The 20,289-nt window shown below is 36.5% G+C and overlaps 3 protein-coding genes and 1 pseudogene across 4 annotated transcripts; 1 reads left to right on the top strand and 3 right to left on the bottom strand.

Annotated features, from left to right (window-relative positions):
• Positions 1-2,380: 2,380 nt before the first annotated feature.
• On the bottom strand, positions 2,381-6,986 carry LOC147500092 (Protein kinase superfamily protein). The gene has a single exon (XM_086561804.1). The coding sequence runs from the start codon at positions 6,750-6,752 to the stop codon at positions 4,986-4,988; it is 1,767 nt and encodes a 588-aa protein (XP_086417930.1). The 5' UTR covers positions 6,753-6,986; the 3' UTR covers positions 2,381-4,985.
• LOC147500093 (Tetratricopeptide repeat (TPR)-like superfamily protein) lies at positions 2,476-4,733 on the top strand. Its single transcript, XM_086561803.1, has one exon. The coding sequence runs from the start codon at positions 2,476-2,478 to the stop codon at positions 4,501-4,503; it is 2,028 nt and encodes a 675-aa protein (XP_086417929.1). The 3' UTR covers positions 4,504-4,733.
• A 489-nt stretch (positions 6,987-7,475) lies between the features above and the next one.
• Positions 7,476-10,898, bottom strand: LOC147500091 (c-Myc-binding protein). Its single transcript, XM_086561811.1, has 5 exons — positions 10,507-10,898; positions 9,025-9,097; positions 8,899-8,947; positions 8,025-8,148; positions 7,476-7,864 (listed from the first exon to the last, which is right to left on the bottom strand). The coding sequence occupies exons 1-5, from the start codon at positions 10,519-10,521 to the stop codon at positions 7,787-7,789; spliced, it is 339 nt and encodes a 112-aa protein (XP_086417937.1). The 5' UTR covers positions 10,522-10,898; the 3' UTR covers positions 7,476-7,786.
• Positions 10,899-10,914: 16 nt separating this feature from the next.
• LOC147500090 (uncharacterized) lies at positions 10,915-19,189 on the bottom strand (annotated as a pseudogene). The gene is made up of 8 exons (XR_015196193.1): positions 18,894-19,189; positions 18,656-18,725; positions 17,798-18,051; positions 16,286-16,404; positions 15,013-15,064; positions 12,002-12,223; positions 11,379-11,899; positions 10,915-11,292 (listed from the first exon to the last, which is right to left on the bottom strand). The product of XR_015196193.1 is annotated as an uncharacterized LOC147500090 (transcript).
• Positions 19,190-20,289: the final 1,100 nt, after the last annotated feature.

The raw sequence follows: 20,289 nt of genomic DNA, 5'->3' as shown, positions 1-20,289 counted from the left end.
TGTATAATTTTGTTGATATTTATTGTTTAGACTTTCTGACAAAAAACAAAAAAAATTGCGTACTTTTATTTTTTTTTTGGGGTGGGGTGTGCACATAATCTAAGCACCACCGTGGTTTAAAAATCCTGGCTCCGTCTCTGCGTGTAGGTTGAAGCCAAAAGCATCATAATATGCTCTCTCTGATTCCTCACATTCGCTTCTTGAAACCCAAAACAAAGCTTCAACCAATCTAAAACGTCATCTGCATGTTGTCGTGTTGTACTACATTGTCCTAACATTTTCGCACAGCGTCCATAGAGATACTGCAACGAATATTTCGTTGAGTTTTGTAGCAATAAGTTTACTTCTTTGAGAACAGATCTAGCTGCCTTTATCTGTTCGAGCTCCATAATGGGTTCTCGAGTCTGAAAAGTGAGGATGTTATCGGCCATTGAAGCTAAAGCCACGGAGAGCGAGAGAGAGAGAGAATAAGGCTATAGAAGAAGTGCATATAAGAGACAGTTGAGTTTTTTTTGTTTCGATACAGGGAGTAACTCTCAAGGACTCGTCGGAAGGAAAAGTCACTCTCAGAATCAGCCGTTATTTTAACATCACTCGCAAGGACAAGGACGCTGAAATGTCCTGATTACCCCTAATTAGCTAAAAAATCCAATTTACCCTTAAAATAACCACCCACCAGTTAAAATTGTCCCGCCACTTTCAACGATATATGATAATGATAATGAGTTTTACAAATAATTATGACAAACGTACAAATAATTATGACAAACGTGCAACAAGCTGCGCTCCAAGTCCTTTCTGAATTTGTGTTTTTTGTTTTTTGTTTTTTATTCTTGTTTTTTTTTGGTTGAGGTCTGACCGTTTGTTTAAGAATTGAGAGTGAAAGAAAGGAGGGGGAGTATACGAGTTTGTTATGGGTGATTAGAATTATATAAATTGACTGGTTAGGCTTGGGGCATTTGGCTAGTTGTGTTAGTCTCATCAACCCATCAAACATTCAAAGACACATTTGTCTCTTTTTAATGGTTTTGGACTCAAAATAAATGATAAATAATAATTTTTTAAGGCAAAAAAGATAAGTAAACAATAAGTTGGTTTATTGGAATATTTTTTATTAGTTTTTTTTTCATATATATTTTTTTTTGTTGATTATATTTTTACTATAGTTGTGAAAATTTTGGGAATGCGGTAGTAGAAGTTTGCTAAAAAAATTGGAGGTGCGAGTCTAGGCAATTAGTTATATGATAGTGGAGCTTTTCTAATCTCAGAGGGTGCAACCGCCCCCACACGCACCCCCCTTATATCCATTTATGGTGACGAGCCAACAATTTGTTGATGATTCCATTGAGTGGTACCAATTTTGTTATGAATATGGGAGTAAAAAAAAACGAAAGAACAGAAAACCATTGTTTGATCTGAGGCTTACGTTATGGAATATATAGCAAAGACATTTTGGCATATACCGGACATTAGCGGCTTCACCCATCCCATATTAGATAATAGAGACAAAGATAATACACTTGGGTCTGCTTTGCCAGAGTCTTTCCTTTGCAGGTTTAGAAATAGTTTCTTTGCTCACCCATAAAAAAATTGACTGCATGTAATAAAATATAGAGATTACCAATAACACCTCCCCATGCCCTTAATATAGAGATTTCGTTAAGGAAACTTACAAGAATCCATGTTTGCACCTCAAGTAATCGCACCATTGTTGGTAGTTTCCCTAGGCTTTATGCAAAACAAAATCTATGACGGAGCCTTTCCAGAAATTATCATCATCAAACTATATCAGAACAACTAATATAAGAAGGGCAAAATATTCACGGCAAATTTGGAATTTGAAAGTACGATTTAATTTCAATATATAAAACTTAATCATGTCACAAATTTGTTATCAAGATCGCCCATAGAACAGAAAAAGTTTAATCTAGCACCTTGCACTGATTAACTAGTTTGGTCAAAATAGAAACTGATGCAATATACATCAAAACAGATGCTATATCACAAGTTATCGTCATCAAGCATTCAAGCTATATATATATAATTAAATAGGTGCTAATTAAATAGGCAAAAATGAGATAACTAGTAAAAGATTAAAGATCGTTGCAATATGAACTCTCCAGCTTTGACAACACGGAAAACAAAAAAAAAACTAATAATCTACATACACATTAAGCCTATTTTTTTATGAATGCCATTAAGCATCTCAATATCTTTTAAGCCAAAATAAATATCTAGGGAGGTAATTATATCTAGCAATATAAGAATCTCTAAACAGTAAATGAGAATCTCTAAACAGTATATGAATTAATTAAGATGTCTTTGGGCCTGGCCCAGCCCATTGACATCCCATAAATAAAAGCACAGGTGAGATGTTTTTGCAACAATCAATCACAGCCTTCCATCTTACGAAAACTTCAGTTGCAAGTAACCACCATTTGTAATTTGACCTAACTACCCTCGTGCCACGTTGTAATGATAAGGAAGTTGAAGAAGCTGAATACTTGTTTTCTTGAATTAATAAGAAAAAAATTGACAAGCTCAAATTTAAGTTATTATTATTCAACCCAAACCATCACAAAACTCAACAAAAGCTCAAAATTTCTCGTTTCCTGCAATGCCCAAATCACTAAATATGGAAGAAATGGAAACCTTAATAAAGCTGAATCCATTTTCCAACATATACCCATTAAAAGTATTGTGTCATGGACAGCAATGCTCACTGCTTATGCTCAGAATGGACAGATTTTTAAAGCTAGGAAACTTTTTGATGAAATGCCGGAGAGGAATATCGTGGCATGGAATGCAATGGTTACTGGTTATATTCGTAATGAATGTCGAGTTTATGAAGCTTATGACTTGTTTTTGCAAATGCCTGAGAGGAATGCTGTGTCTTATGCTTCCATGATTACGGGTTTTATTCGGGCAGGAATGTTGTATGAGGCTGAGAGATTGTATGGTGTGATGTCGGGGATTGGACGAGACCCGGTTGCTTCGAATGCATTGATAAATGGGTATTTGAAGATGGGTGAAGTTGATGAGGCATTTCGGGTTTTTGAGAATATGGTGGAAAGAGATGTGGTGTCTTGGAGCTCTATGGTAGATGGGTACTGTAAGAAGGGTAGGATAACTGAGGCTAGAGAATTATTTCAGAAGATGCCGGAGAGGAATGTAGTTTCTTGGACTGCTATGATTTGTGGAATTTTGAAAGCAGGGGAATGGGAGGATGGATTTCGATTATTTATTGATATGAGAAGAGAAGAAAGTGTTGAAGTTAATTCTACGACCTTGGCTGTGATTTTTGAAGCGTGTACTAAGTTGAGTAAGTTTAGAGAAGGGATTCAGGTTCATGGGTTGGTGGTATTAGTCGGTCTTGAGTTAGATGTCTTCTTGAGCAATTCTATGATCACCATGTACTGCCGAGTTGGTTCAATAGATTCTGCAAGAATGATTTTTTATATGATGAATGACAAGGATGTAGTTTCTTGGAATTCTCTGCTGACTGGTTATGTTCAAAATGATGGGATTGAAGAGGCATATGAACTTTTCAAACAGATGCCGAAGAGAGACCTTGTTTCTTGGACCACCGTCATTGCTGGACTGTCGAGCAAGGGAAGATTGGGAGAATCAATCCGTTTATTTAATTTCCTGCCAAAGAAAGATGATGTTGCTTGGACTGCAGTTATTTCTGGATTTGTGAGTAATGGCGAGTATGAGGAGGCATTTCACTGGTTCATCAATATGGTGAGAGAAGCAATCAAACCTAATGCTTTCACATTAAGTAGTATACTTGGTGCTTCAGGAGGATTGGCAAGATTAGACCAAGGACAGCAGATCCATGCGCATGTTGTGAAGATGGATATGGAATCCGATATCTCTGTCCAAAATTCACTTGTCTCCATGTATGCAAAATGTGGAAATGTGGATAGTGCCTACTGTAGTTTCTTAACTATTAGTGCACCTAATGTTGTCTCCATAAATTCAATGATCACAGGATTTGCCCAACATGGTTTAGTGGAAGAAGCACTGAGTTTATTCCAAAAAATGCAGAATGAAGGCCATGAACCGAATCAAATTACTTTCCTAGGTGTTCTGTCCGCCTGTACGCATATGGGGCTAGTAAAAGAAGGTTGGGACTATTTCAAATCGATGAAGTCTTTCCATGGCATTGAACCAGGTCCCGATCACTATGCCTGCATGGTTGATCTCCTTGGTCGGGCAGGATTGCTAAGGGAAGCACTTGATTTGATCCGCTCAATGCCCAGCAAAGCACATGGGGGAGTTTGGGGCGCTCTACTTGGTGCTAGTAGAACCTACATGGATCTGGATATTGCAAAGCTTGCAGCTACGCATCTTTTAAAATTAGAACCTGGCAATACGACTACTTACATAGTCTTGTCCAACATTTATTCCATTTTGGGGTTAAAGAAGGATGAGGAATCACTGAGGATTGCCATAAAAGCAAAAGGAGTGCAGAAAAATCCAGGGTGCAGCTGGTTATAGTGAAAAAACATTGTTACTGTTTTTCCTTTCCGCCATCCCCCACATATGGATTCCAAGAGATTGGTGCCCAAATTGAGAAACTTGTCTTAGCACCAAGACTACCGAGTGTCAAAACTTACTGAAGGTAGGGGTGGAATTAGGTGATTCATTTACAGATGTGGAGGTTATCATTTGTTCATTCTGAATGAAAGAGCCTGCCGTTTATCAGTAAATCATTTTATCAGTTCAAGCAATTTTTCCGCTTCTAGACTGCAAGAGGAGTACTTTACAAGTTTTACTTATAACGAAAGAATAATAAACAAAGATGGAAAGGTTAGACGCATTCAAGGTACAATTTTGACAATACCATTTTAATGTCCTGCTTCCTTCTATTTCCCTTCCCATGTAGACACATCTTTTTACTTTCATGACACAACTTCTTTATATTTATATTGTAATACAAAAAAAAATCAATTCATTTATTGAAATAAAGAACTAACTTTTTACTCAGTTGTGTTGGAGCCAACTGTGTTGTTGCATTCGACACTGCTGTTTGTTTTGCTTATTTTATCAGTCTCTGCAATTGTCATTGTTTGCCTTAGTAACTCTAGTTCTGTTTCCAAGTCAGAGGATTTCTTCCTCTCTTGCTCCAGTTGAAGACTCAGTTGTGCAATTGTGTGCTGTATTTGATCTTCATGTTTGAGCTCAATGTGCCCCACAGAAATATTGTCAATTAGATTCAAGAGCACTTGCCTCTCATCGTCCAAGCTACCCATAATCACTCTTAGCAATGGTACCAGCGGTGCAGCTGCAACCATTGGTGTGTCATCGGTGCTGGGCGGCTCCAGTTCACAGTCTTGTTCTTCACCATTTGCTAAAATGTCCTCATTCTTCTCTGTGTTCAAGTCAATCCCGGCTTCACCACTATTGCTTTGAGTACCCACATCCATATGAGGCTTTCCCCAACGTTCATCTTTATTTTCCAATTCATTATGAGCATGGGTATCTTCTAGAAAGAAAGATGGAATCTCGCAGAGAGATGCAGTCACACTGTTTCTCTCGTCTTTGACACCACTCTTATCTTGGAAGATTTTATCTCCGTCAAATCTAACTCGCTTACTATCATTTTCTTTATTTTGAGATGGATAAACAGGATCCAACTCCAACACTTCCTCATTAAAGTTCCACCCACTAATCCGTCTCTGCTTCTCGACTGGATCTGCTAAACATTCTTCATCATTGTCATCAACATCATAGTCATGGACTAAGGTCTGAGGATTTTGACAAGACTGTAAGGCTTCTTTGTACCTATCTTCAACACTGGGTAGACCCTGCAACACACTTTTGACAACAAAATCCAGACTCCTGCAATTCTTAAAGAAAGGATGCTTCAGTAACTTTTCAGCCGTTGGTCTCTTTGATGGGTCTGTTGAAAGACATGATGCCACCATATCTTTGAAACTCTTAGAAAATTTCTTATTTTTGTCTTTCTTGCACTTATCATAATCAGAAAGTCTTAAGCGATTTGTGATTCTCATAAAGAGAGACTTCCATGGTGGCAGATGCGAGAGAGGAGGACGTCCATGAGCCAGCTCTAGTGCAGTAATCCCAAATGACCATATGTCTGCTTTAAAACTGTACCCAACATGAGAGTGTATGACCTCAGGAGCCATCCAATATGGCGTTCCTGCAAGGTCATTGAACCATAAATGTGAGGAAGATAACATTGACGATGACATATTAGAGGGATTGGGTTCGTAAATTGAAGCCGAAACCCCAAAATCAGCAAGCTTCACAGACCCATCTGAGTCGACGAGAATGTTACCAGCCTTGATATCTCGATGAAGATGACCTTGGTCGTGAAGATATAAAAGAGCGTTTAAGGTTTCTTTGAGAACTACAGCTATGGATGACTCGTTAAGGCCATCTGGAAAAGAAGAGGATATGATGGAATGAAGGGATCCAGCAGACATAAATGGCATAACTACCCAAAGGTGATGATCAACTGTGAAAGAACAATGTGCTCTAAGGATGTTAGGATGAGAGAGAAGGGCCATGGCTTTGGTTTCCTTTCTCACATCATCAAGGTTGGCTCTTGAGCGCTCGAGATCAATAGCTTTGATCGCAACAACTGTTGAGTTCATGGGGAGACAAGCGGCCTTGTAGACTGTTGCACTAACGCCACACCCGATCTTTTGAAGGATCATGTACGAATTTGGGTCAACCGGGTATCGCATTTTGCGATTTTCTTCTTCTTCATGAACAGCCATGGAATAAATATTAGTGAAGTGAACTCTACTTTCTTACATATTTGAAAGCTTTCATAATTAACGAACAACTGTTAGCATTAAATGAAGTGAAAGAGATGAACGAAAGTAAAAGTGAATAAAATGATGATTATAATCAGTTTCCTGTGAGGAGCCGGTGAGAAAGTAAATAGCTACGTGAACCAACGGTAGCATCACATATTTGTGAACGTGAGTATGCTTTCTTTACTTGTGAACCAAGGGAACTTCCAAAAGAGAATGAGGATTTTGGTGAAAAGGTAATGGTGGCATATTAAGCCTTTAGACGTTACTCACTATGACACCTTGCCATTATATATATTCAATTAACTTGTGAATGTGTAAGTCATAAATCCTTGAAAACTACAAAAAATGCCAGCAGAAGAATGTTCATTGTAATCGCATAAAACGTGTGAGATGTTCAGTAGCTTAGACTCATTAGTCATGGTTTAGATAGTATTAAGACTTAAAAGTCGGAAATATCAAGCTGCGGTGATCACGCATCTCATTATAAATTTGATTTTGAACAACTGAAGATTATAAGATCTCATAAATTTTGTTGAAAACAATATCTCTGATTTTGAATTTCATTATCTTTCATCTCATGGAAAAGCAGCAACAGCAACCGTATAAAAAGAGCCTCCATAGCAGCAGGACACGAGACATAATTGATAATTCCCACAAAAGAAGATTCTCACGACTCCACAATGAAACTGAAGCAGCAAAATGTATTAGCTATATTTAGCAGAACTCTTGTTTTTATTGGCAAGAGCCATAGGCCTCAACTTACAGAATAACATAGCACTCTGAGTCTTACCTTGTCAAGAAGCAGACCTTATTGGCTGCCTAAATTTTAAACATGTTCACTACTAAATGGGGTTAAATAGTACAAACGACCGGTCAACAGTATGTGCAATATTGGAGTTGCATACAGTATCCGATTTTGTGATTAATCATACATTATACAACAAGAAAACTGATTCAGCTGAATGTATGGTGTACAGGTCCTTGATTCTCACTCATCTACCCTCCAGGGTGTCTCTATCAACCATCTCTTTGCAATCTTCAGCAGTATGTGAATTCTTTAGTTCCTCAAGCTGCAGCGGAACAAAAAAAAATGCCTCAAGACTCAACTTATTTAATGGAATAACTATGAGTATACTACCTAAAAAAGACAAAAAAACTATATAAGTAGACTACCACTCAGTCTATCTAAGACAGTAACAAGAAGGTTTCTACATGTGATTTGAGTCATACCTCTTTGCAGATCTCCACATGTTTTGCTAAAAGCTCATTATACTTTATATGATGGTCCGACATTTCAGCTTTCAGCTTCTCGTATTCAGATATTGTTGGACCACCTAATTTTTGTTGAACAAACCTATCAATAAAAAGAAAAGCATGTTAAGAAATGCTTCCAAATTTGTACAAGTTAAAAAAAAGTTAATAGGACAACTGCAGATACTAATACAAATACAGGTTAGGGTAATAAGGAAAACTACTTGCATCTTTTAAAAAAAAAGGTACAGATACAGCCATGGTTATCCAATATAAAATAATGTGGGACTTATTCCTACACTTGTTCTGATTTCTACTTCGAAGAAACTCCAGAGCTAAATTGGATGCAATTTGAAGTATATATCTAAGGAAAAAGTTTCTACTGTACACATGAGTACAGAGGCGTACAGTATCAAGAGAGCATGTTATTGCTGGATTGGCTTGAGCATGTTTATGTTGGGTATGCTTAGTACAAATCTCAAAATTGAGCTGACACCTTACAAGCGATGAATGAAACACAACATATAAATTCTAGTCATCACTCACCAGCATCCCTTCAACATGGTCCAAGAACTTCTGTATACCTGATTTTCATCCACTTGATGAGATGTGATAAGCAGTTGTACTTATCAGTGTGGTTACTATTGTAACAACAGTATAAACAACAGCAGTACTTCATCATACGACAATCAATTTCTTTGTGTAATACTGTAATGCAAGGACACAGTTGAGTGGACACTGTTGACATTTATGGTTTCTTTTAATGTCAGACAGCAACCTAAGTGATCCTCGATAATTAGGCATTCAAATTTGACTGAACTAATAGAACTCAAAGAAACATAGAACAACTTACTCAATTGCTGAAGAAGGTTTGTCGTTCTGCTCATACAAAGCAACAAGAACTGCAAGTGAATCCATAAATCATTAGCATTTATATAAATATAAACATAGTAGTTTGTGTGGTAGATAAGAGAATAACCTTTGGTGAGGGCATCTAGAACTCCACTAGATTCTAAGTACTTCCTAAAAGCTTCTTTCTTTGCTTCCTTTTCCTGAAGAGAACAAGAATAGTTGCAAGCTCAAATGGGGCATCTAGAATTGAGAAAGTAATCATAGAATAAAACTCTGAAGGCTCCTTTTCTGGTATAAAAGCAAATAATGTTCACCCATGTGTCTGATTACAAAAGATGAAACCTGAACCAGAAACGATAACGTGACTACTTTCTCAAGATGGGCATGAGAAAACAAGGCATCGAAAGAGGGCCTAGTTTGAGGCTAGCACGGATGTGCTGAAGAGGGCCATGAGAACACAAAGATTGGTTTGGGGTTAGCACACTAAACACAGTCAAGAGGCCCGTGAGAACACTCCATTCTGGATTTGGCTCATCACAAACTAAAGTAGTCACACATGGAGATGGGAAAACTAGGCATCAAAAGAGAAAAGTTTGTTCCACTAAGCAATCTCCACTTACTCGAGAACACAGAGTAGCATACAAAACAATCTAGATAGAAATCCATTGCCCTATCATTCCCTAAACCAGAATAGACTCAAAGCTTCTTAGGGTAAGAATAACTCCATCGCGGGAACTTACAGGACACATTCAATGCAAGCCAATGTAAAGAAGACCATAAAGTGATAAAAGTCGTTGAAACAATGAGCAAAACGAAGACTGATATATCAACAGGAGGTGCCCAAGAAATCGCTACTGATAGGAGTGAGTGTCACACAGATATCACCATGTTCTGTAATTTGGTGATTTTACCAGTTATGGTCAATTCAACAGTTGCAAGTTTCAATGAGCCAAATTCAGAAAGAAAGGGTTTATTGAATATCAAGTAAGCAAAATTCAGACGAATAAAGCATCAAAGAGGGATCTGTCCCTCAGCACTAATAGATACACAATGACAAGCAAAACCGGGTATTACTATATTGCGGCCTAGAGATCAGAAGCGCAACAATCACTCTTAGATAGTCCAATACATAGTGGTTCTGACTTCTGACACTATTTGTTTACCACTAAATCATTTTATAAATCAAACATCCAACTTGTTTATAAATGAAACCAAATCATTTTAATTCCCTGACCAAGAGATCGAGAAGTCCGTTACTAATCTAATAATTTCCAGAAAACGGGTGACATACAAACTACACTAACTAAGCAATTTCTATAAAATACGGTGACATACAAGGACAACATTTAAGCTCCAAATAAGATGATGTTAATTCTGAACACTCCACAACAATGTACCTAGAACAAGTACAAACCATTGTCTCTTAACTAATCAACTTTGTTCCTTTATTTATCTTCATTACACATTAAATTACCATTTCCAAAAAGACTTTAAAAGGAACCCATTTCAACAAAATAAAGAAGACAGATAAGTAAGTTTAGAAAATGAATCATTAAAAGCATATACATGATCTAAAAAAGAAAACAAGTGGTGATCTAGAGATACTTACCATCCTTTCAAGCATGAATGGTACAGAGATGAAAGTGTTGAAGATGGGATTGAAAGGAATGAGGGAAAAAGAAGCGCCAACAAAGAAAGATAACTTCTTTTCAGTTAACTCCACTAGATTCGCTCTACAAACTGTTAACGGTTGTACCAACGGACTAAATGAACTCTCAACCTCAACTACTCTGTTACATTAATGCCATTGCACTTTGGTGGTCCCAAACTGCCACTTTCAGTTGGTGTTTAATTACCAATTTTACTCCACACAGCTTCTGTATTAGAATGTCCGCATAAGGTTATGGTTTTCCTAATGTGCTTGCTTGATCCGCTTCAATATCGTCATTATCATGCTCTCTTGGTGTGTAGATTCTTGATGGATGACTCTACTCACAATATGATGATATGCTTGGACTTACGTTGAAAAGAAATATTAACACTCTTGTAGTCAAGTATTCTGTCAAACCTGACCTCAGTAATAACCGCATTGTACATCAACTTTTGTCAGTCTCATACACCACATTTACAAGTAAATCCTATATTATTTTTTAGCTATTCTCATAATACAAAGTTCTGACAATAGAATGTATCTTCTAATCTTCCCAGGCACTACGCTATCAACCATCAACCCATCAACTTCGGCAATGGCACTTAACACTAATATATGGTAAATTGCTCCATTAGTCGTCATCATCTTTATATGTCGCTGTCATCTTGATATCACCCCAACCAAAAATACGGGGGATAGCTTGTGAACCTTTCACTTGCATCTAGTAGATAAGCACATGAAAATCTGCCAAGTGAAGATATACAAACCATTCAAATAAGCAAAAATCATTAAGAAAAAGGATCTAAAAATAGAGCAGGAACTACTAGTACCTTAGAATCGAGGATCAAAATTTACAAGAACTTCCAAGAAGGGGCCACTGCATTGGCATTCCGAAATCCATACTGATGTACTCGTTTAAGCCATTTAATCTTGTTGACAAGTTCTTCCAAATCCATAATAGATGACTCTAATGTGTCAGAATATGACGTGTTTAGATACTCCTGTCCACTATCACGTATCCTCTTCGAAGGCTTGTTATTAGAGTTATAACGATCTCTGCCTGTAGTTTTTTCAGCTGCAGCTGACACACGTTCAACATGTGCACTAGAAGCACTATCTGAGGAACTCAGTTTTCCCATGCCGACACCGCCTAAATCTGTGCCTGTAACTACACGTGGCTTTTGTGTCTCTTCAATCAAGCCACAACCAGTAACTCGTTCTGGCATTTCCTTAGGGAAATGTGAGGATATCTCTGGGTGTGGTGAAGTGCCTGCTGAACCATGTGAAGAAAAAGTAGAACTGAACTCAGAAGATGCTTCCTCTCTGGAAGGGTCAACATTTGTCCCTGTCTCTGCATAAAATAAATGAAGGAGAATAGGTATATCAATCTTCACCTTACGAAGGCTTTTCAGATATCATTATTCACAATATACCAAGCAAGTAAAGTTTGAACCTGAAATCATGCCGACATCGCCTAAATCTGAACCTGTACCTACACACGGTCTTTGTGTCTCTTCATTCAATGCACAACCAAAAAGTTGTTGCGGTGTTCCCTTTGGGGAATGAGAGGATATCTCTGGGTGTGGTGAAGTGCCTGCTGAACTATGTGAAGTAACTGTATCACTGGACTCGGAGGATCTTTTCTCTTTGGAATGGTCAGTGTTTGTTCCTGTCTCTACATAAAATGACTTCAGATTACAAAGACTTTCAGATATCATTCATAAACAATATACCAAGTAAATTTGACCGTGTTTTTTTTGTGTGTATTTGGAGGGGGAGACCCTAATTTCCCATCTAGGGGGGGGGGGGGTTCCTAATATTCGTTAACCCTTCACATTTTTGTGCCGAGTTAAAAGACCAAGTAATCTTTTCACATACTTTTCAGTGCAATTTATTTGTCATCCACGTGCTCATTTTGCTAGTGAAATATAAGGGGCAACGTGGGAGGGCCAAAGTTTTCTATTTAGTAAAATAGAGAACATGACATGTTTCAACTTTTTTTTAGCAAAAGATAAACAGAAAATAAAAAAGATCAGGAGTTACATCATCTAGAAATAAATAAAACTTATAGCTTAACAGAATGTGCAATTTGCAGATTAAATTAGCGGTACATTGGATTTCAAATATTGTTGTGAGGAATGAATAAAATCATATATTACACTGTATTAACTAACAACCCTAAAGATGAGAATTCTAGGACATAACAATATTTCAGCACAAGGCGACACTACTACACACTTAAGTATACCAAGCAATGTGACACCCCCAACATTTAATGATTTAAACCAAAAGGTGGAACCCCCTTGATGCCCTTGAACATCACATGCAACATGGGTTATTGAACAGAAAAAGAAAGTCATCAGGACTAAACCTCTAATTCCACTCAAAGCTTCCACAATCTTCTCTTTTTCTCGCCAGCAAGACTTGTCACAATCAAGAGGTCAAAATTTACAACATGTAATCAACCGCAATATCACAGAGTCAAAATTGTAAGTTAATCAATCAAATGATCTTAACGCAAGACTTGTCCAAAAGTAGAATTCTCATCAAAGAAGAGATTGGGTGCATCATTTTCCCCTATCCTGACAACAACTATCCCTTTTCGTACCCAGTTCAAACCAACTAAGTAAGCACACTCTTTCATATATTCTTCTGATAAACAGAAATAACAATGATGTCGGTATAGCAAACCAGCTCCACATACAGGAAAGAAATAGTTTACAGACTATATAATTCATAAGCAATTAAAATGACAACACACTTTATTATCTTGCTTCCATATTCTCCAAAACAAATGCCGCTGACTGTGGTAAGATTCTTAGCTTTAAAGTATTGAGGCTTAGAATATCACTAAATAACAGACAACTAAAACAAAAAATGATAGTGAATAAGGTAAAGCTAGGTCCAATGGAACCCCATTCCCTCAAAAAGCACTAAAATCAAGCTCCAACCGTCCCCCACTCTTGCACAACACCAACCCCATATTTCACATTGTATATGTTGTGAAGTTTGAGGGAATGCAGCAACAGTTGGCCAATACTCCAACTGGCTAACAACAAATTGTCAGTAGCCACTCCAACTGGCTGCCAATATCTTGCGTGCTCCACTTACATAAAATTATAACTTTATTCTCCAATCACCATTATATCCCTATCCTTTCATTTTATATCTGCATTCTACCCTTTTGAGAGGATGAAGGTGAGCGCATCTAAGGGAAGTCAGAACGCTGGTCACCAGTATGAGTGGCGTATGGTAGTTCTATGTGATTCGTTTGGGAAAGGAAAGGTATTGGTCACCACTTTGAGTGGCGACTGAGTACTGACCCTAGTGACCACTAAGACTAGCTACTGGTGTAATTATCAGTTGGAGATTCTCAACCCCATCCCCTTATCCATATCACTGTAAAATGGAGATGCAATGAAGTTTACTCCAAACCGTTGGACCTAGCTCTATAACTGTAGTCTTTCCACAGTAGGGCATTAATACACCTATTTGAAAAAGATAAGGTAAATACTGATTTAATTATTACAAGCCAAACTCACCTTTATTTTTATGTTTTATATCATAAAATGGAACATAAGCCATACGAGTTGCACTACCATTGTAAATCCTGCTTTGTTAGAGATTGGTCAATGGCGGCTTTTAAAGGTACAAATGAAGATGGATCATTGAAGTTGCCTAAAAAGTCGATCTAGGTTTCGTGGGTTCATTTACTTAATGTCCAAAGCATTGGAATGTGTTTGACCTTGTAACCAGTTCTTCTCCACCATATTCATTTTAATCTTCTAATGTCAAATACGCAAATTGGTATTAGCCAGAAAATTTTAATCCATTCATTGACTCTAACCTACTAGCTTCATAGTTGATCCTGGCCAAACAGAGAAATGCTAGAAAACGGATTTTTAAGGAAAAAGGCAGATTTGACCCCACAACTCGTAACAAATTATTCATTTCAACCCTAAAGTTACTTTCAAGCATTTTAAACCCTAGACTTGTAACGGGCAGGCAGCTCCATCTGGGATAATGAAATCTGGCACCTGAAAACTGATGTGGCAACTGGCAACACATTTTTCACTGTGTTAACTCAGTTTTTTTATTGTCACATGAGAAAATGAGCTGCCACGTCGACTTACAGGTGCCGGATTTTATTGTCCCAAATGGAGCTGTTTGGGCTACAAGTACTGGGTCAAAATTGCCTGAAAGTAATTTTAGGATGAATAATTTGAGACCAGTTGAGGGGTCAAATCTGCCTATTTTCCAAACTTTGAAAGACATTATATATTATGGAGGTATATATACACAAAGATGATTATCTAACTCCAAATTAGTGAAATTACTAAAATTAGTATATAACCAACTAACAAATAGAAAGGTCCACAAACTTTTGGCCTTTAACATGCCAACAGAGTACACGCAACTCACAACATAAATGTATGAAATGATGTAACTAAGCAATGGTTTTACCTTGAATCACTGGTTGAACCAAGCGAGCACAGAAATGGGAAGCTTCACTTTCCTGAAACCATGAATGCAGATGCATTTGATTAATGACAAATTACAGGAAGCAACTCTCAGCTGGTTGCATATGTACTTTCAATGAAGTAATTCCTTTTTCATTTTAATTGATCCTTGATCTACTTTTGATGGGGACCGAATTCTCAACTACTTTCTCATGAGAACTTTTTCCTCTCTTTGTAACCCTTACAAGTGACCACAGAAAGTCGTTCCATGTGCAAAACTTTAGGATACTACATGATCACACAACTAAAATTAATTCACTTATTCTACTAAAATTTGATTCTTTTCCCACAAGAAGCAAATTTAATAACGTGTGATGTAGTACTTCAGGGACTACTTTATATTGATAAATGTCATGACCAGTGAAATTTAAGATATTCCAGTTCTAAATGGTAGTTAGCATAATGAAACCTTGACAATTACCACTGAGATTTAATATTTCCGGCTCTAAATAGTAGTTAGCAAGTTAGCAATTTAGTATCATAACAAATCCTTGACAGTATTTCATTTTTGTTAAGATGTTTGAAAAATGGGGTGGCTCCCTCAGTGGGATAAAGTTGAGGCAAGAGATCTTAGTCCCATATGGGACATTGAGAGCCTTGCAAAACAGTATATATATTCCTGGGCCTCTCCACTCATCACCAATTAATTTTCAGTTGGATGCTCATATAGTCAAATGTTCAAGATTTTTTTTTAAGAATTTTGATTTGATAATCGCATAGATCCAGAGGCCTTTCTTACGAATGATTAATCTGAAACGACCTTCAAGATCTCTACAGAAAAGCAAACAAACGTTTAAAAAAGTAAGCTCGGTGGGTTTGGTTGCTTTGTTAAATACTTAAATCACGTAGCACAAGAGATAAAAAGTTACCAACCAAAGAAAAAAGAGATTGAGGTCGTTCTAACTCGTTAAGTAATTCACTAATTCAATGGCATTGATAAAGTAGTATAATACCCTATTCACGCTGCCGATTTAGCAGTTTTGATGAAGAAAAGGCTACCATTGACTCATTATGAGAGAAGTCCTACAGACTTTTCTGCCTCAGTGGCATGTGTATCGAGTAAAGTTTTTAGCGAAAAAAGAAAGACTGTTTAAAGTTGAGGAATAGGATGAGACTAAACAATTAGAAGAAGATATAAATCTTCACTGAAAAAATAAAAAAAAATCAGTAGAACAACTCATGCAACTATGCAAGTCTAGGAGTGTGAGGAAAGGTACCGCAGAAATAGGCACAGTCCATCCACATTCGAGAGACCATTCTAAGGACGGGTGAGGGTCCTTACAAGGAACCTCATAACATTTTCCTTCACCCGCAGGGGAGGGTCTGGTAACTTTATCTGTAATTGAGAAAAACAAAACAAGTCAGTTCCTACTTCATATTCAGTTTAAAGCACACGAGCAACGTTTTCTTCATACAAATTTATAACACCACAAAAAAATATCAGTTTTCATCTTTCAATGTTTGTTAAATTAAAGCGCTTTCTGTGACCTAACATGTAGGGCAGTAGTATCATCCAGTTAATAAATCTGGGAAACTATAAAAGTCAACACCACATAAGCAAACATAATTACACAACTATAGGGCAAATAAGTCCAGAAACAGTATGCAGCTGAGAAGTTCGAGCAATGAGGCATCTCTGTTTTTCGTTTTGATCAGTGCATCTTCGGGTGATGTCCGGGTTCAGGTTGTTATATTTAAAATTCAAAGTTTAAGAAAACGCATCAAGGCTTAAGCCTGTCAGGGGTTTGCGCCTTAAGGCTTAAGCCTTATAAATTACTGCCAGGTACTGTGAGGCTGAAGCTTAGTGAGGCCCAGCCTCACTGGAAGTCGGGTTTAACCCAGCCGGACCACTATTCTTTGACTTTCGTTTCCATCTTTTTGACAACCAAACTCCTCGTAACATCTTTAAAGACTAAAAACTCCCTGTTATGCTATGTTCTGAGCATCAATATTACGCTAATGATGATGCTGATGCTGATGCTGATGCTGATGCTAGTGATGATGGAGATGAAGAACTTGTGAAGAATATGATGATGATGATAAGGCTCTTGGTGATGAATGAAAATGATGGAGCCTATGACATTACATCTTTATGTCTATGTGTGAGACGGTGAGTATCCACTGTCTAATGACTTGTGGCAGTATCTATGTCTATGTTTGAGACTGATTTAACTAATTAATTACAAGTATTTGTATTTTAGTATTGTGCTATCCTATTTTGCTATTTGCCTATCTAAGTGGATATGCATATAGACTTATTTTCAGGTTTTCATACATATAGCGCAATGCGTCTGCAACAAGGTAAATCCTTAAGCCACAATACTTTTATTTATGATTTAGCAATTTCATTAACATGGCATAATCTTTTTTATTTATTTTATTGTTTTTTTAATAGTTAGAACTTTATTCCCTTTAATCCCCCTTTCCTGGTGAAGGTGGGAATCAAAACTAAGACGTTGGGGACAGCTTCCCAAGTCTTAACCAGTACGCCGCTGGACACCTTCACAAGTCTTAATATTGCATATTGTTTCTCAATTTTTTTAATAGTTAATTCTTCTAGATTTTTCTAGTCTATTATTCTCTTTCTTTTTTTCTTTTTTTTTCATTGACGCTTAAGAGCCTCCGAGGCTTGCCTTGAGCCTCACAGATGCAGTGAACCTCAAGGCTTTGATGTGTTTTTCAAAACACTGTTAAGATCGGATACAAAGTGAAGCAGTTTGGAAACATACCATCACTTTATCTTCACCCAATATATCAGTAATTCTTCCAGACCAATAGCAACCATCACTCCACCAATCAACCAAATCTCCCACCTTGAAGACATCATCTAGAATTGCTATTTCTTCTGAGATTGTAGAAGTATCAGGCATTTGACTTGTACGGTAGAAAGAAGGAAAGCTTGGGCGTACCATCAAATGCATTTTCTTCTCTTTGCGGGGCACTTTACTAGTTTGCATTTGATACAATTTTGTCCATCCTACTTCTGCAAACGTAAGATATGAACTTTAACTCAAACAGAAATAGTTAATAAAGGACATGCTGGGTGATGATGAAAATAGTTAAAAACAATACAAGCAGCCCATACTAGTTTCCCACACCTTTTTTTCTTGACATTTTTATACAGAATAAATCATCCAGACATCTCTTTCAATCTATAGATTTATTAATACCAATATGCACTCGGACGACCCAAAAATTACACTTTCAATCTATAGATTTTCTCATTTTAAGATACCAATATTTGAACTGAACTTTTACTTTCAACATACCAATTCCTACTTTCAGTGGTAACAGTAATCATTGAAGTAATAAAGCAGCAAAACATTATTGGTAAATCCAGCACATAATGCCAGAACTATACAAATGATTACTAATCTAAACACTCATTCCATTTAAGCTATATAACCATCATAAAATTAAAAATTGAATGAGTGAGTTACTTTCATCGGTAAAACCATTTAAGCATGTGCCGACTAGCAAAGTCTTTGGGTGATGATACCAAAGGTCTGGGGCTCGAACCCCGCCAGCATCAAAGAGTTACTGATCTCATTTAAAACAGGCTTGCCAATCAAAAAAAAGTGACTTACTTTCATCTGGGAAGTCGAAAAACTCCAACGCATGCCTAAGATGCCCTTTTATGTTGCGTATATCTCTTATCTGACATGAATAAGATAAATAAGTATAGTAAAAGTAGCAATCTACTGCAATATTATATGAATTAAGATAAAAGATAATGTTGGTGTAATTTTGAGGTCTCATCCACACATGCAATGGTAATAATATGTCAAATTCATACATTCATATAACAATTACAATAAAATGTACCTTGCATCTAAACCAGGCTCCACGAAAACCAGACTCAAAAGATTTTGACTCCGCCAATTGCCCAACCTTAAAAGGTACTTCTTTATTCATTTCCACTGCCAATATATTAAAACCCTAACTAATAATATTCCAAAAAACAAATGGAAAAATTCTTCTGCGGGTTTGGGCTTAAACTTCTATGTCTTGGGTTGGGCTCGGTTTAGAAATTTCAACCCGCCAGTCAGGACTCAGGAATGTAGTTGACGAGGAGTATTTTTATTTTTATTCCGTTACATTGTACAGTGTACACAAACTATAGATTCGATTTAGTTGTGTTGAACCTCATTTAATATATATGAAAAATGAGAAATGTGTAACCAAAAGTATTTGGACGACTGGAGTGGAGAAAATGTCAATGGATGACAAAGGGAAGGAATCTTTATTACGTCAATGGATAATTTGAAGAATGTCTACTGTTTGTATATGTATGTATAAAACTATAAATAATGGTAGCCGTGGTACTATGATAATATACAAAATATGATATCAAATCTTTATCACCAAAAAAAATGTTTGATAGGAAATCTCTTTCATTCTATATTACTATACTACAGAATTGTCCGTGACTTCGTCACATCGTTTAATTTGGTAATCTAAATTGGTATCTCATTTGAAGTGTTAACTTACACATACATAATAATTTAATTTGATGTACGGTTTCACATACATAATAATTTAATTTGATGTACGGTTTCTATTTAAATTGCTTTAATTTGTGTTTTTTCAATTGCCTTGTTCAAATGATCGATTGTGTTCAATTTGAACATTTAAACAAAACATTGTATAATTGTCAGTAATGTATGTTTCAATTATATAGTAAAATTCATATTTGTAGAGCTACCAATATTATGTGATTTTGTGCTTCAAGTGCAAATGTTTTTTATGTGTGTTTAAAAGAAACAATAGACCATAAGGAGTTTCATGTATGTGCTTCCTAAAACCCAAACCGTGCATTAGTTCATCGGTATTATTCTAATTTTGATCCTAACTAATATAATTTATAAAAATTGTATTTACCTTCGATATGTTCTGTTAAATTTTGAAGAAAACTCCATATTACCTTCTATATTAATTAAGTTGTTTCCTGACTCTTTCAGTCCACATTCGAATTTAATTCATTTATTGCTTGAAATCAATCTAGACCGTTTATGTGAATTACTACCTGAAATCTTAAATTCGGGATAGAATAGGGATTGTTTTTCCTTAGTTACAACATAACACAATTATTAATTATGTATTTGTATCCTATTTAAACTATGATTGTTTATTTATCCCATTTTGAATTCTTGGATTTTGGAGTCCTAAATTATTTGTATACATATCTTGAGATATTAAATTAGATCTAAGCTATAAGTTA

Source organism: Coptis chinensis, chromosome 5, assembly GCF_015680905.1.
Source record: "Coptis chinensis isolate HL-2020 chromosome 5, ASM1568090v1, whole genome shotgun sequence".
Lineage (NCBI taxonomy): Eukaryota > Viridiplantae > Streptophyta > Magnoliopsida > Ranunculales > Ranunculaceae > Coptis > Coptis chinensis.
Note: the sequence above shows the minus strand (reverse complement) of the source record. Positions and strands in the feature narration are given on the sequence as shown.

What these genes read in the sequence shown, in the direction of transcription:
- LOC147500091 (XM_086561811.1), bottom strand. An exon ending in TCTAGATGCCCTCACCAAAG is followed by an intron (nt 8,948 to 9,024) that starts GTTATTCTCTTA and finishes ATTCACTTGCAG; the next exon opens with TTCTTGTTGCTTTGTATGAG. An exon ending in AAACCTTCTTCAGCAATTGA is followed by an intron (nt 8,149 to 8,898) that starts GTAAGTTGTTCT and finishes TTTTATTGATAG; the next exon opens with GTTTGTTCAACAAAAATTAG.
- LOC147500092 (XM_086561804.1), bottom strand. Translation starts at nt 6,752, where the DNA reads ATGGCTGTTCATGAAGAAGAAGAAAATCGCAAAATGCGATACCCGGTT.
- LOC147500093 (XM_086561803.1), top strand. Translation starts at nt 2,476, where the DNA reads ATGATAAGGAAGTTGAAGAAGCTGAATACTTGTTTTCTTGAATTAATA.